The sequence below is a fragment of the Eulemur rufifrons genome, chromosome 17 (genome assembly GCF_041146395.1).
Source record: "Eulemur rufifrons isolate Redbay chromosome 17, OSU_ERuf_1, whole genome shotgun sequence".
NCBI lineage: Eukaryota > Metazoa > Chordata > Mammalia > Primates > Lemuridae > Eulemur > Eulemur rufifrons.
This window is the reverse complement of record NC_090999.1, coordinates 23,774,371-23,789,322: the sequence shown is the minus strand read 5'-3', so window position 1 is coordinate 23,789,322 and position 14,952 is coordinate 23,774,371. Positions and strand designations below refer to the sequence as shown.

Genomic DNA, 14,952 nt, shown 5'->3' with positions numbered 1-14,952 from the left:
AGACATGGTGAGTTTGAGACGACTATTAGCCAGCCATGAGGAAATCAGGGGGGTATTAAGACAGAGAAGTGTGGATTTGGGGGAAGGTGGGAATAGAAATTTCAGTGTTGTAAGCCTCTGTAATACCCACAGAGTCATGGAAATGGGAGGAAACACAGAGGCAGTGTCATAGGAGCCCAACCACTGAGAATACATTACTGCTCTTTTTTAAAAAAGCACTTTCTTGAGATAAATATCATTGAATTCGAGTCACTAACTTATCAAGTAAAAAGATTCAATTGTACATCTATCAATGAAAGAAACATATTCTATAAAAGGAAGAATTAATAATTTATTCTATAAATGGAAGACAGGAGCATAACTGTACTAGCAGGTCAATAATGAAGTCTTCTCCTTGGCTACTGGAAATTTTACTGCATGCAGATCCAGAACTATAAGATGTACATAGCAATACTGATGTGGAGTTTTGGGGAAATTTTCACTATATTTGCCTAACACAAATACTTCTTACAGGGACTGTTCATTACTTATGTGCATATTTATTTTTGAACATATTGTTCTGGTCTTCCTATTTTCAGAATTACTTCAAAATGCATTCCTGCTTACATTGTATTTTTTCTCTCATTCTTTAAGGTTTATTACAGAATATTTTCTGAATTAAGAAAGCTTCCCTTTTCCATGCCCCTCATAAACTGGTAGGGGTCATTTCTACACTTACAGTAATAATACATATGAGAAACATCATGGTCACATTTGAATTTTGGAAGATTTATTGACAAATTAGAAAAATCAAACTCTTTTGTCTTCATTTCTTTTCCTCTGTAAGTCTTGAAGGTGAGCTCTCTCCATCACTTCCTTGTACATGTTCACTTCTTTGGAGAATCATTTTAATATCCTAAGGAAAAATTTGAAGAAAAGTTACAAATATTAATAAAGATTTAGGATTAATGACCACCTAATATATGAGAGTGATTAAACAGTAAGTTGTTTTTATTTTTTTATTTGAGAAAACTGTTCTCCACTTAGTTTGAATCCCACCCTGCAACTTACTAGTTGTACCCTTGGAAAGATAGCTAAGACCTTAGAATCTTGGTTTCCTTATCTAATAATGGAGTTGTCATATTAGATTAAATAACACTTGTAAAAGCAACTATACAGACTCTGGCATATCATGAGCAAGCCAAAAGATAATTTCTCTATTATAAATAAAAAGCAGTATTCACCTTCTACGAAAGGAAAGTTCTAATGCCAAGTTAATTATGTATAGAGAGTTGTAGAATTTTAAAACAATGGATTACTTTTCTGGGATTGTCTCATTCCTCCATTTTCTTTTTTTAATATCAGGGATAGAATGGTCTGTTTTTCATCCACTTAAAATATCCAGCTATCTTACATCTTAAATCAGATACTTTTCAAAATACATTTGAAATATTATCATAATGTAGAAAAGATACCAACACATGTGAAAAATGTAGAATTACATTTATATATTTTTTAGGGTTTTTCATTTCACAAATTTATGGAAGTGCTTTAAGATTATAAGTTCTTTTTTCTCAGAGCTGATTTCCAAAAGTTTCAATTTGACTGTGGTCATTTTACTCATGAAGACATGAGTTAGTTCACTGCCTGAGCTGGTGATTGGCATACCCACTGCTCACATCAGTCACTGCCAGAAATTACAGTGACTCTTCTTGTGGGACGTTGTTCTTTGAAAACACAGATCTCCTAAAGCCAAAGATCAACCTTGAGTGAAACAAGTGGAGAAGAACAGGTGCTTCCCATTGACTTTTGTGGTCCTACCCACTACAATTCTTAATAACATGTCTTCTTCAAATACTATGTTTATAATAACTAATGTGGAACATTGGAAGTTAGTATGAGGATGAAGGAATGAGCTGATTTGTGATTATCTGACACTCCATAGTGTGGGAAAAATGACAAGCTCTAGATATATTTAAACCAGCCTTGGCTAAATTTATAGCTGAAAGAAGGAGCCATAATTTTCAGTGGCACTGAATAGAGAAAAGGCCTGAGAGATTCAGAAAATGTTTGACACAGCCATTTTGAAAACACAAAGCAATGAAACAGCTGTCATGTTTTGTTATAAAGCTACAGGAGAAGCTTGGAGAACATGTTAAAATCAGACACCTTGAAGACAAAGTGGGATGAACCTCTCCCTCAAGTTCCACTTATCAGTATAGGTAAGTATGGTGTCCTAATGTAATTGTGTCCTGAGTCATTTGTTTATAAGATATTCTCCTATGTCATTCTGATTTTCTAAAAAATTTATTTATTTAATTTCAGAACATTACAGAGGTACAAATGTTTTGGTTACGGGAATTACTTCTGTATAGTTTGAGTCAAAGTTATAAGCGTGTCTATCACCCAGATAGTGTGTGCTGTACCCTTAAGGTGTGAATTTACCCATCCCTTCCTCCACCCTCCTGTCTGCTTGATTTCTCTTGAATTTAACTACCGTATGTGCACATCAGTGTTGATCTATTAGTTCTAATTTAGTAGTGAGTACATGCGGTGTTTGTTTCTCCATTCTTGTGATATTTCACTTTCTCCAGATCCATCCAGGTTGTTACAAAAGGTATTAGTTCACCATTTTTTATGGCTGAATAATACTCCATGGTATACATATACCACATTTTATTAATCCACTCATGTATTGACAGGCACTTGAGTTCTTTTCACATCTTTGTGATTCTGAATTGTGCTGCTGTAAACATTCTAGTACAAATGTCTTTTTTATAAAATGTCTTTTTCTCCTTTTGGATAAATACCCAGTAGTAGGATTGCTGGATCAAATGGTAAGTGTACTTTTAGTTCTTTGAGGTATCTCCATACCACTTTCCACAGAGGTTGTACTAGTTTGCAGTCCCATCAGCAGTGTATGTGTTCCTTTCTCTCTGTAAACATGCAAGCATCTGTTGCTTTGGGACTTTTTGATAAAAGCCATTCACCCTGGGGTTAGGTGATATCTCATTGTGGTTTTGATTTGCATTTCCCTGATGACTAAAGATACTGAGAATTTTTTCATGTTATTGGCCATTGGCCTGTCTTCTTTTGAAAAGCTTATGTTCATGTCTTTTGCCCATTTTTTAAAGGGGTTTTTTTTTTTTTGATGTTTTCTTGCTAATTTGTTAGAGGTCTTTGTAGAATCTGGTTATTAATCCCTTATTGGTTATACAGCATGCAAATATTTTCTCCTACTCCATAGATTGTCTATTTGTTCTATTGATTGTTTCTTTGGCTGTGAGGAGCTTTTTAATTTAATCAGGCCCATTTATTTTTATTGTTGCCGTGATTGCCTTTGGGGTCTTGTTCATATATTCTTTGCCTAGGCCGATGTCTATAAGAGTTTTTCCAACCTCTTCTAGAATTCCTGTAGTTTCATGCCTTAGTTTTAAGTCTGTTATTCATCGTGAATTAATTTTTGTGAATGGTGAGAAGTGCCCATCCTGTTTCAGTTTTCTACATGTGGCTATCCAATGTTCCCAGCACCATTTATTGAATAGGGATCCTTCTCCCCAGTGTATGTTTTTGTCTGCTTTGTCAAAGATCAAATGGCAATATGAGGATGGTTTTATATCTGGGTTCTCTGATCTGATTCATTCATCTACATCTTTGTTCTTGTGCCAGTACCATGCTGTTTTGGTTACTATAGCCTTGTAGATCAGCTTGAAGTCTGGTAAAGTGATACCTATCGATTTGTTCTTTTTGCTTAAGGTTGCTTTGGCTATTCAGGGTCTTTTCTGGTTCAATACTAAAAGTAGAATTATTTTTTCTAGATCTGCAAAAAATGACTTTGGTATTTTAATGGGCATTGCAGTGAATCTGTAAATCACTTTGGGTACTATAGACATTTTAACAATGGTGATTCTTCAGATCCATGAGCATGATATGTTTCTGCATTTGTGTATAGCCTCTGAGATTTCCTCCCTCAGTGCTTCATAGTTCTCCCTGTAGAGGTCTTTCATGTCCTTGGTTAAATATATTCCTAGGAATTCTATTTTCTTTAGGGCTATAGTGAAAGGTATTGAGTCTTTGATTTGATTCTCAGCTTGACTGTTGTTAGTGTACAGAAATGCTACTGATTTGTGTACATCAATTTTGTAACCTGAGACATTGCTGAATTTATTTATCTATTCCAGGAATCTCTTGGAAGAATGTTTGGGGTTTCATAGATACAAGATCATATGATCAGCAAAGAGCTATAATTTGATCTCTTCTTTCCCCATTTGGATACACTTGATTCATTTTCTTGCCTGATTGCTCTGGCTTGGACTTCCAGCACTATGTTGAATGGAAGTGGTGACAGTGGGCAATCTTGTCTGGTTTCGGTTCTAAGCAGAAATGCTTTCAGTTTTTCCTCATTCTGTATGGTGCTGGCTGTGGGTTTGTTGGATTTTATAATATATGTGGACTTTATATATAATACAGTATATATATATGGATTTTATAATATTGAGGTATATTCCATCTATGCCTATTTTGTTAAGAGTTCTTAACATAAAAGTGTGCTGAATTTTGTCAAATGCTTTGTCTGTGTCTATTGAGAGGATCATATGGTCTTTGTTTTAGCGTCTGTTTATGTAGTGAATCACATTTATAGATTTGTATATGTTGAACCATCCTTGCATCTCTGGGATGAAGCCACTTGATCATCGTGGATTATTATTACTTTTTTTATGTGCAGCTGAATTAAGTTTGCTAGGATTTTACTGAGAATTTTTGCATCTATAATCATAAAGGATATTGGTCTGTAATTTTCTTTTTTTGTTGTGTCCTTTCCTGCCTTTGGTATCAAGGTAATATTGGATCATGGAACAAGTTGGGCAGGATTCCTTCCTTCTGTATGTTATGAAATAGTTTCTGCAGTACAGGAACCAGTTCTCCTTTGTATGTCTGGTACAAAGGGAGGTTGTGTGTTTCCAAGAATTTGTCCATTTCCTCAATGTTTTAAAGTTTATGTGCATAGAGATTTTTATAGTATTCAGAAATAATATTTTGTATTTCTGTGGTATCAGTTGTAATATCTCCTTTTTACTTTATGATTGAGCTTATTAGGGTCCTTTCTTTTCTATTTCTGATTAATCTAGCAAGAGGCCTATTTTGTTTCTTAATAGTTCAGGAACATTACTTGAAAATAACTTCCTTGTATATGGTCTATGAAAGCATAAATTAAATACGTGACTTTAACTGAATAACTATAAAATCCATCACAAAATCTGGAACTTCCACATGGGGCTTCCTGGGACTTCAGTTCGGACCCTTGATCATTGTGGCATTGCATGAGTGAAAGTCTTCTTTCTTTCCAAAGAGAAGACACTGTGCATTGAAGAGATGAAATGCCAGCTCACTAGTCCATCCACGTATAATTTCACATGGCTCAGAAATGTTTCTGTGCACTGCAACTACTGTAGACCAGCAGTTGTAGTAGCAGTAGTTATAGTAGTAGTAGTAGTAACATCTAACATTTATTGAGTGCTTTTATCTGCCAGGAACTGAGATAAGCATGTTGTGTGTATTTACTCATTTAATCTGTACAAAAGCCCTACAATGTAGGTATCATAATTAACCCTATTTTATAGATGGGGACACCAAGGCACTGTGAGGTTACCTGTCCAAGGTCACACACTTCACAGGTGTGCACCTAATCAGTGTGGCTCCAGAGCCCACTCTCATAACTACACAGCCAGTCTACTTCATAGTAGGAACAATACTAAAAGACATCAACATAATTATGCATACTCAGTTTTTTCAAATACATATTTTAGAATGTTGCTACTTCTAAACACAAACCTTGTAAACATAGAGCTGTTAGCCAACAACCTTCACTTCCCACTGTTTATAATAGCAAACAACATTTTAACTTGAAAAACCACACTCTAGTTTTTGCTCTACTTATCTTGAAAGATCTTCACATAACATCACTGTGGTTAAAGTTCATTTTTAAAATGTGATCTATTTACTTGTACATGGATATCTGGATTAAAAAATGATGATACGATGAGTGTGATAGTCCCCAAGCCATCAAGGATTTTTTTCCCTCCCCCCTTTCTCCCTTCCTTCTTTCCTTCTTTTTTTTTAGTTAGCAAAAAAAAAAAAAAAAAAAAAAAAATGAGAGAGAGAGAATAGAGCATGGTACTGGAAAAGGACCCTCTTTCATTTTAAAAATAAGACTTTACACTTTTCATGTCACAGACGTAACTCTTCTTGACTCACAACCATATGAACGAGTCCCAGTTGTGGTAGGTCACTGTCCTCTCATTAGATTCCTCAGTGAGGCTACTGGGAGGAGATGTGAGGGATGAGTGCAGCAAGAGTTAAAGGAGATCATTTGGGCATGTCTCAAAGAAGCATTCTGGACATTAACTAACTAACTCTCTGCTACAGCAAGTGTCAGGTGCTACTGGTTCTATAAGACTGGTTAACTGGAAGACAGACACCCTCCAGCTGGGTGGCTCTCAGCCAGAGGGGTGCCGTGCATCAGGGAAGATTTGGGGATGTGCAGAGGTGGTTTTGGTGGTCAATGTGTCAAGGTGTTCCTGGAATTTAATGGGTAGGACCCGGAATGTTAGGTATCCTGCTACACTTGGAACAGTCCTGCACGAAGAGGCACTGTGTTGCCCAAACTGCTAGTAGTACCTTAGGTGAGGTGCACTACAAGTTGATAAAACTCCTTCGGAAATGAGGGAAATACGTAACTTAAAAGGAGTCCTGTGGATTCCAGCTTTCCCTGGGAATCAGTGCACCTATTCAGGGGGCTCACTCTTGAAGGCAGTCATCTGTTGGCTACTTTCTTTTCTTAGACAAAATGCCAAATAGAATCTTCTCTGCAAGTTAATCATATTTAGTCACTCTGGTCAGAGTGAAGATATTTCCAAATTGTCCTAATTTTGTGGGAGTTTTCTTCCCATTATGGGAGGAAATAATTGGGGCATTATTTTATGCTCCTACTTATTCTTGGTAATATTAATATAAAATAAATCCTATTATACATAATTCCAAGGGATTTTTCACATTATTTTACTGGTTCAAATAAGAGGGCTACCCCTGACACATGGAGCAGAGGATGTAGGCTGAAATGCACCCTGAGGTAATGGGCCTATGGCACCCACCTAGTGCAGGATGACATAAGGACATGACACGGCTAAGAGACAAAAAAATACTTAGGGAGGAAGAAATTAATATCATATCATGCCCCTGCTCAGAAGCCTATCCATTCTCTATCGCTTTTCAAGTGGAATCCAAATTTCCCTGTGTGACATCTGGGTTCTTTGCAATCTGGCCTGACCTTACCGATTCAAAGGGATCACGCTACACCTTTCACAGACAGCTGTTCAAAGGGGTCAGGCTTCCACTCTCCCGGTGCAGTCCTGCTTCTGCCCCGGCTTCCCTTTCCCCGTGGATGCTGCCGTCTCCCCACCCCAATAGCAAAATCCATGTAGACTTCCTTTTCTCTCCCTCCACTTTCCAAAACCCTGGCCATCTTTCCAGACCCAGCTTATTCCTTGTCAAGCAGACTCCCTCCACAGTTCTAGCACAAAAATGTCTGACTCAGGTGGTGCAAAGGCAATTTATGTAACCATTTATGTACTCCTGTAATATTCTGAAATAAAAAAAGAAAAAAAAAGTGTTGCAAAACATACCCAGAGAAGGGGAATTAAAATGAATTGGGAGAAATTCAGGTCTCAGAACAAGGAGTGAGAAAATGCATGAAGCGTCTTTTATAAGGCTGAGGCAGGATGAGAATGGGGGTTGTAAAATCTTGAAAGATGTGGAAAGTCGATATGAATTTGTTCACTAAATACTCCTAAGGAATCGGAAGAGCCAATTCTAGGGTCACTATAAAAAGGTACGATTTTATATATGTATCATGCAGCAGGAAATAAACATATGAGATTTGTAACAAGAAGTAGCAGAGCTTAAATACTGTTTCTCGAAATAGATGTGTTCATGAGTGAAAGCACCATTCAAAGTTACGAGGGAAATGAAGGATGTTTGAGCTGAATGACTAACCTCACACGGCTGACATCATTGGAGCATATCATGACCTTCAAAACCCATTTCTTGGGGATCACTCTGAGAAACTGAAATCTAGACTGATAAATAATTGTGTTTCTGAACTTACAGTTTGTTGTTGTTGCTGTTAATGACCTTACTATTTTGTAAAAATGTTTCATAGGCCCATTCTAAGAGATTCAAAAAAATTTGGGAGTTTTTTCAATAAAGGCTCTCAGATATTATAAAAAAAATGTCATTTTTTGAATTCCTGTAATTTTGTGCTTGGTTGGTTTATATCATTCTCTTTTAATTCCTGCATGCAAAAGTATCATGCAAACCAGAGTGGAATTTGCTTGATAGCAACAACTGGATTTGGTACTCATTTTTCTCTCTCCCACAGAAGTTTACACTACTGGTCTTGGTAGCAGATGCTCATTCTTGAATAGTAGTCCTAATATCCATCATGTCTATAGCATTTCCTATGTGTTAGATAGTATGCCAAGTGTTTTACATGCATGATCTCAATCCTCACAATCACCCTTTGGATAGGAATGACTGTTATCCCTGTTTAACAGATGAGAAAGCCAGGATTAGGAGAAAGTTAAGGTCGAGTAGCTAGTGAGTGGTGGACTGGAGATTCAGTCTCATGACTTTCTGATTTCAGAATCTGTGTTCTTAAATGCTATAATCGATAGGCTTAGTGTCTTGACAGCTGCTAGCCTGTTAGAAATTAATTTCAATTAATGCTAATACAGGTAATATAATTAACATAAGAAAGAATCAGCAATTTAGAACAAAAAAATTTAGCACAAAGAAAGATATTTGAGTCTGGATAGTTTCATTTGCAGACATAGGAAGAAGCCTGCAAAAGGTAATTTGTTATCACTGAGAAGTCGGGAGAAATGCATCTTAGACCATCTGCATTTTACCAAAGTGAAAGTACTTTTATCTTAAACTCAATAAACCCTTTGTAGTCCAATAAACAGGTGGGAGAAGCCAAATAGGAAGACTTCATGTTGTTAACCTGGCATTGAGAGGGTTGTAGCAACTTGCCACAGTCTGAAAGGGGGTTGGTGTCAGCCTCTGCCTTCCTTAGCCCTTGCCGTTAAAGACCTGGGACTTGCTATGGTGGAGGCACATTTAGTATGTGTGCTTGGTTATCGTGTGATCTCTGAGCTGCAGTGCTTCCTTTCTTCTGCTGGGTTGGTCCAGTCTCTCTGGGTTTTGTCTTCAGTTTCTCTGACTCACACACTGTTTTTCCTGATGGAACTGGAGCCCAACCTTTTGCATACACTATCGTTTTCACTATATACCATAACTAGAGTGCAGTGAATATGTCAGCACTTGGCTGGAGATCATGGTCTTGGTTAATCCTCTGTGGCAGGAGGGATCCTATTCTCCATAGGCTAGGGTCATTACATGGCTGGAATGATCTGGAACCCTAAAACTGCCACCCACTCTGCTTTAACTGTCATCTTCTTCCAGCCTTCTGTTACAGATCCAAGGTAGCCCCATAGTCCTGAGACCTGCCTCCTCTGTGCCTGAGCTTGCTGCCCTTTGGCATTGCAGGCTGGCCTTTCTGATCTGATGCGATTACCAGCTTAGCTTCTCCATACCCTATTCTGGCCTGGCCAAGTCCACCTTCTTTCTCTTCCCTGCTAGCACATGTTAGAAATGTCACAGTATGCTTGGAACCTGAGCCCATCTGAATTAGGGCACCTTTGGACAATACTCACAGGAATTTTATAGTCTGAATAATTTGAAATCAGGTCTTGAATAAAAGGATGCTTCAAGAGAACAGCAACTTCAATTGGCTCCAGATTCTTAGCACCCAGGTCCTGAAATGTTTTTATGAAGCTCTTTAAAGAAGAAAAAAAATGAAGTTAATCAACTTTACGATGCTGTAGATGTTAAAAAATGGTTTTACTTACTAAAGGAATTCGCTGTAATTTCTATACAGTGATACATTTTAAGAACAATTCCATGATAATATGCTCAGAATTGAGGGCAACTTTTCTGATGTACAGGTTGTCTCTTTTACAAAGTAATCTAACCAACCTCTGCATAAGTGTTCGCTAGCTTTAGGTGGCTGCCAAATCTGTTAGCATCCTGTGCTTCGCTTCCTCCTCTGAACACTTTGAGTAGCGTTTCCAGGGAAATCTTTTCACTGTTGGCATTTTCAGGGATTTCTTCTTCCTTTTGTTCCCTTTCCTCCCTTTCCTCTTTTAATTCCTTTTCCTCTCTTGCAACATTTTCCTCAAGTTCAGGAAATTCCTCAACTGGACTCACATCAGTAGAGGAGGAGGTCTACAAAATCACATGAGAGAACATAAAGTCAGATTGAAGTCTTTACTGCAACAGAGACATTTAGAACACATCAATTTGATAATCAGACAGTTTTCATGCAATGGAATGATAGTGCCTACCACAAACTAGCTAAACAAAGTTTAGAAGAGAATATGCTAGCTGCGCTGGAAATCAGATCAAAATCCTACACTGATTTTGCTTGTAGTGTACAGAGATTTGTAGTGTACAGTGTGGGGTGTGTCCTATTCATCTCCATACTCAACTCTTGGGCCCACTACATTGCCAGGTTCATCATATTTCTCAATAAATGGACACTGGAATTAATTAGAGTAACTGGTATCAGACTTCTACACATGGATATAGATTTTTAACAGGATTTGCTTTTGAAATTGATTGCAGTTGAGAGGTTATAGCAAGTTAATTTCTCAAGCTTGATAGATTCTAAGAGCTTCAGGAACATGTCTTTGGATACTGGAGGATATCCCAACTAAACACTCAGAAGGCAAAAGAGAAAACAAATCGTCTATAGAAAATCAGGCTGGGATTCTTATTCCTGCTTTCTGAAACTTGGCCAAGAGCTATGAACTGAGGTGCTCATATTTTGAGTATGGCGAAGAGTACATGGCTTCTGAAGTAATGTCTCATGTATCAAAAGCCTAGGAAATATTCCTACCCTTTGGCCCAATAATTATAGATCTAGGAATTGATCCTGAAGAAATATGCATGTGCACAAATATCTTTGTATATGAGTGTTCATTTAGTGTTACATCAAAAAATTTAAAAAGGACCCTATGATTCCAGAAATAGGGGAATGGTGACATAAATTATAATTCTGTTATGGAATACTATACTGCTATGAAAATCATGGTATAGAAGAATACCTAGTAACACGAGAAAACACTCAGAGTAAGGGCAAAAATAAAACAGAAAACAAAGTAATAGATACAATAGGATCTTTCTTTTTTATATATGTATACTTATTAATGAAAATAAGGAAAACAGATACCTTAAACTGTTTTAACAGTGGTGATCTCTTGGTAGTGGAACAGATGATTTCCTTTCCTCTCAGTTTGCACTTTCGACATTCCCTACAGTAAATTTGTGTGTGTGTGTGTGTGCGCATGCGTGTGTGTGTGTGTGTGTTTCTGATGATGAGGTAATCAATATTTGATGGTTTGCTACTGGGAATGGGCATTTTGGAGTGTTGGCTGGCGAGATGTCAGGGAACACCTGAGTTCTGATTCTCTCCTTTATTCCAAGGAAGAAAAAAATGCTAATTGAGGAGGGTACCAATGCTATAAATTTCAATTTAGTAGAAGTGTTAAGTGCATGGATTGTGCATGTTTTTCCCAAATAATCATGTAAGTCCCGTGTATAAAAGGATTATGGCAGGACAAGATTAGGTCTCTGGTAGTCATATGTTCCTACAAGGGATTTTTGAGTAATGAAGGCAGGCTGCATTTGCTCTAGCTCTGTGTGGTCACCTTGCTTTAGCTGGGTTTCTATAGCCTTTGCTAAATTGGGAGTTTAATCTTTACAAAAGAAAGAAAGAGAGAATGCTCTAAAAGGTAAAGATTTTAGAATTAAGTATAAACACACACACACACACACACACACACACACACACATATATAAAATTTTTTTTCAGCCTATTCTCCACTTTAAACAATTGGAAATTCTACATGGCAGAAACGTGAAACTGGCTTTAGTGTTACCACCTAGGAATCTTAGGGATTGCTGCATTATCTACCCATCAATAACTTCTCAGGGCAATAGAACGTTTAGTACAGTGAAATGAACATAGTTGGGATGTACATCTTGCTGAATGAGTGAAGGATGAATGAATGTCTATTCAGAGTATAGCATGGATGGTGTGTGGACGCGATAGAGAGAGAACCTGTGGGCAAGCAAATGACTAGCTGGCTAGATAGTCAGGCAATACCAAAATTTAACTAAGAAGGAACCTGGCCTCTCTGTAACTATTTCCATAGTTAGGGAGAAACTTATTTTCAAAGGCCTGATGTAAGCATAATGGGATAGATGAATTTTTTTAAAATTTAAATGGTAGCAATTTAAACATTTGAAATGTTAGCGTGAAGTACCCTTAACTTATTAGTGTCAGAGGATGCTTTTTAAATTTTTGGTGTTTTTGCTCTCTAGGGGGTTGGGACAGAATAAGCTTTGTGGCCCAGTGGGAGGGGAGGGAAGCAAGAGGGGCCAAGACTGGGCCGAAGAAGCTGGCTCAGCATTGTGGGAGGAGAGAGGGTGTGCAAGAGAATGTGGTTTTCTGAAGCAGAGAGTCTGAAAGACAGCAATTTTGAATGTAGGTGCTGGAACAAAACCAGCGAGGCCAGTTTGGAGAAAAGCCAGTGCTTTTGAATGAGCAATTATTAATGGCATCAAAGCTCTATGTGAGTCACATTTTCATCTAAGCAGGGGACCAGATTGTGGCGCCATCAAGCACTATGTCTTGCTTGGCTAACTCTCAGAGGTAGCAAGGAGGACTTCCAACAAATGTGTCCCCATAACAGTGCCTGTGCATGTTCCTGACCATGCATTTCTGTCATTCAGTCAGCTCAGTCCTACATCGCAGAAGGCAGAACAGGTCAGTTTTTGAGACTAATGTGAGAAAAGCATCAAAGAGCAGAATGGAATAGAGATGTATATGTTTTGAACCCCAGGGCTTCAAACACTCCTGCCAAAATGCTTTTACAACGTAGGAGTTTCAAGCTCATAATTTACTATATTCCAACATCACAACCCTGTGCCACACAGGTAGCAGAATGAATGAACCATTTTCCCAAATGTCACTTATTTAAAGATCCACTAGAACTAGTGCATTACTGATGAATGCCTTGCTCTTGAGCTTCTTTTAAAGCTGTGGCTATAAACAGGAGGTCTGAGCCACACCGAACAAAATCAGCATGAATAGCAGAAATAGAGTAAGGAAGAATGAAATCCCAGGGGGACTTCTAGTTGTTTATGTAGAACGCCAAACAGAGATATGATTGACTCTCTTGGGAGTGAACATGGATCTGTTGGAGGTGTTATTTCTGTGCAGGCTCATTATGGCTTCCTGGGACGAGGTTGCCCAGGAAACTGGAACACAGTTGGAAAGGGCACAGAAATGGAGTGGCATAATTGGAGACAGGATGGTGAGGACCAGGGGTGAGTGAGAATGAGGGAGGTAGGCGGCTTCTGTGTTTCAAAAGCTCCTAGAGTTCACCCCAAGTCAAGAACAGGCCTGTGTGGGAGAGAGCCCTCTGCTCCTTCTCTGGCCTCACCCTCCATCCACCAGTTTGGTCTCTATTGTATAGTGTTCTTGGTTCAGTTCCTGCACAGTGTCCTTGGATTTTAAAAGAGCTCTTGAGAGCAGCAATCAAGGGGAGCTGCTTCCTGGGTGGGAACAATAGCATATGGTGAATGAAGGGCTCAGGGACAGAAGGGATGCAGCAGCTTTCTGTGCTGACTGGCCAGGCTGCCAGCCACTGAGGCAGCTGTCTGTTGCTATGGCAACCACTCCAACACAAACTACCTTTTTCCTGGTCTTTCCTGCTCATTGCAGCCTCCTGGACCTGCTCCTGCCTGTGCCTGCCTGGGCTGTCTGCTTCCTCCTCTCTACCATGGAGACTGCACTCCACTCCTTTCACTCTCCCTCTCTCCCCTTCTCCCTGCTTCCTGGCCATGATTACTTGAGCACTTGCTGTAATATAGCAGCTACTTCAAGGAACATAAAGATGGGTAACAATGTGTCCCAAACTCAAGGTAGGAATCATTTTGCAGTAGGATTCAACAGATTAACAGACCCCTGCCTGAATGGCTAGGTCTGCTTCCTCCCCTCCTTTGCTCCCTACAGTCTGTTCTCAACACAGCACAGAGAGGTCCTGACGTATTTAAGGCAGGAGACTGCACTTTTCCAGTGACTTCTCATCTTGTGCAGAGTGAAAGCTCAGGTGGTCACGGTGGCCCTCAGAGTCCTCCCCCACTCACATCCCTTCCTTACTGCTGTCCTCCAGCTCAGTCCTGTCCACGTGTGCTGGCTAGGCCCGTTTCCGGGAACACACCAGGCATGGCCCCACTTTAGGGTTTTTGCATTCACTGTTGTCCTTGCTGCAATGCTTATGCCTCAGAGATCTGCTCTCTCCCTCACCTTCTCCAGGCCTCTGTTTACCTGTCTCTTCACAGAGAGACCTTCTCTGGCCACCCTATTTAACATTGCAACTCCCACCTTGACTCTTGTACTTTTCCCTGCATCCTTTTTTCTGTAGCATCTATCTCCATTTGATGTAGTCTATATTTTGCTTGTTGGTTTGTTGCCTGTCTTCACCTGCCTGGAATACTTTTTGTTCACTGCTGTACCCTCAAGTCAAGAGTGGTCCCCAGCACACACAGATGCTCAGTGAATGTTTGTGGAAACAATGAATGTGTGCATGTGAGGGTGCCCCACCCAGCCAGAGAAGTTCTGAATATAACTGGGGCCCAGCTGAGAATGCTCAGTGTTGTCAGGGGAAGCTTCATGAATGATCTGGCAGTTGGTGTAGGCCTTAGATAAAGAGGAGGTCTCAGACCCTTTGAGATGAGATGAAGGGTACCCTGGGTGGAGAGACTAGCAAGAGCAGAGGCAGGGAG

The 14,952-nt window shown here is 39.2% G+C and overlaps 1 protein-coding gene across 1 annotated transcript in view; it reads right to left on the bottom strand.

Moving 5' to 3' along the window:
• Window positions 1-805: 805 nt before the first annotated feature.
• SPEF2 (sperm flagellar 2) overlaps window positions 806-14,952 on the bottom strand; it is a 138,347-nt gene continuing 124,200 nt past the window's right edge. Inside the window, exons 31-33 of the mRNA XM_069492613.1 lie at window positions 10,075-10,323; window positions 9,753-9,875; window positions 806-895 (exon numbers count right to left, since the gene is read on the bottom strand). Coding sequence (XP_069348714.1) covers window positions 806-895; window positions 9,753-9,875; window positions 10,075-10,323 — 462 coding nt within the window. The remainder of the gene's footprint in view (window positions 896-9,752; window positions 9,876-10,074; window positions 10,324-14,952) is intronic.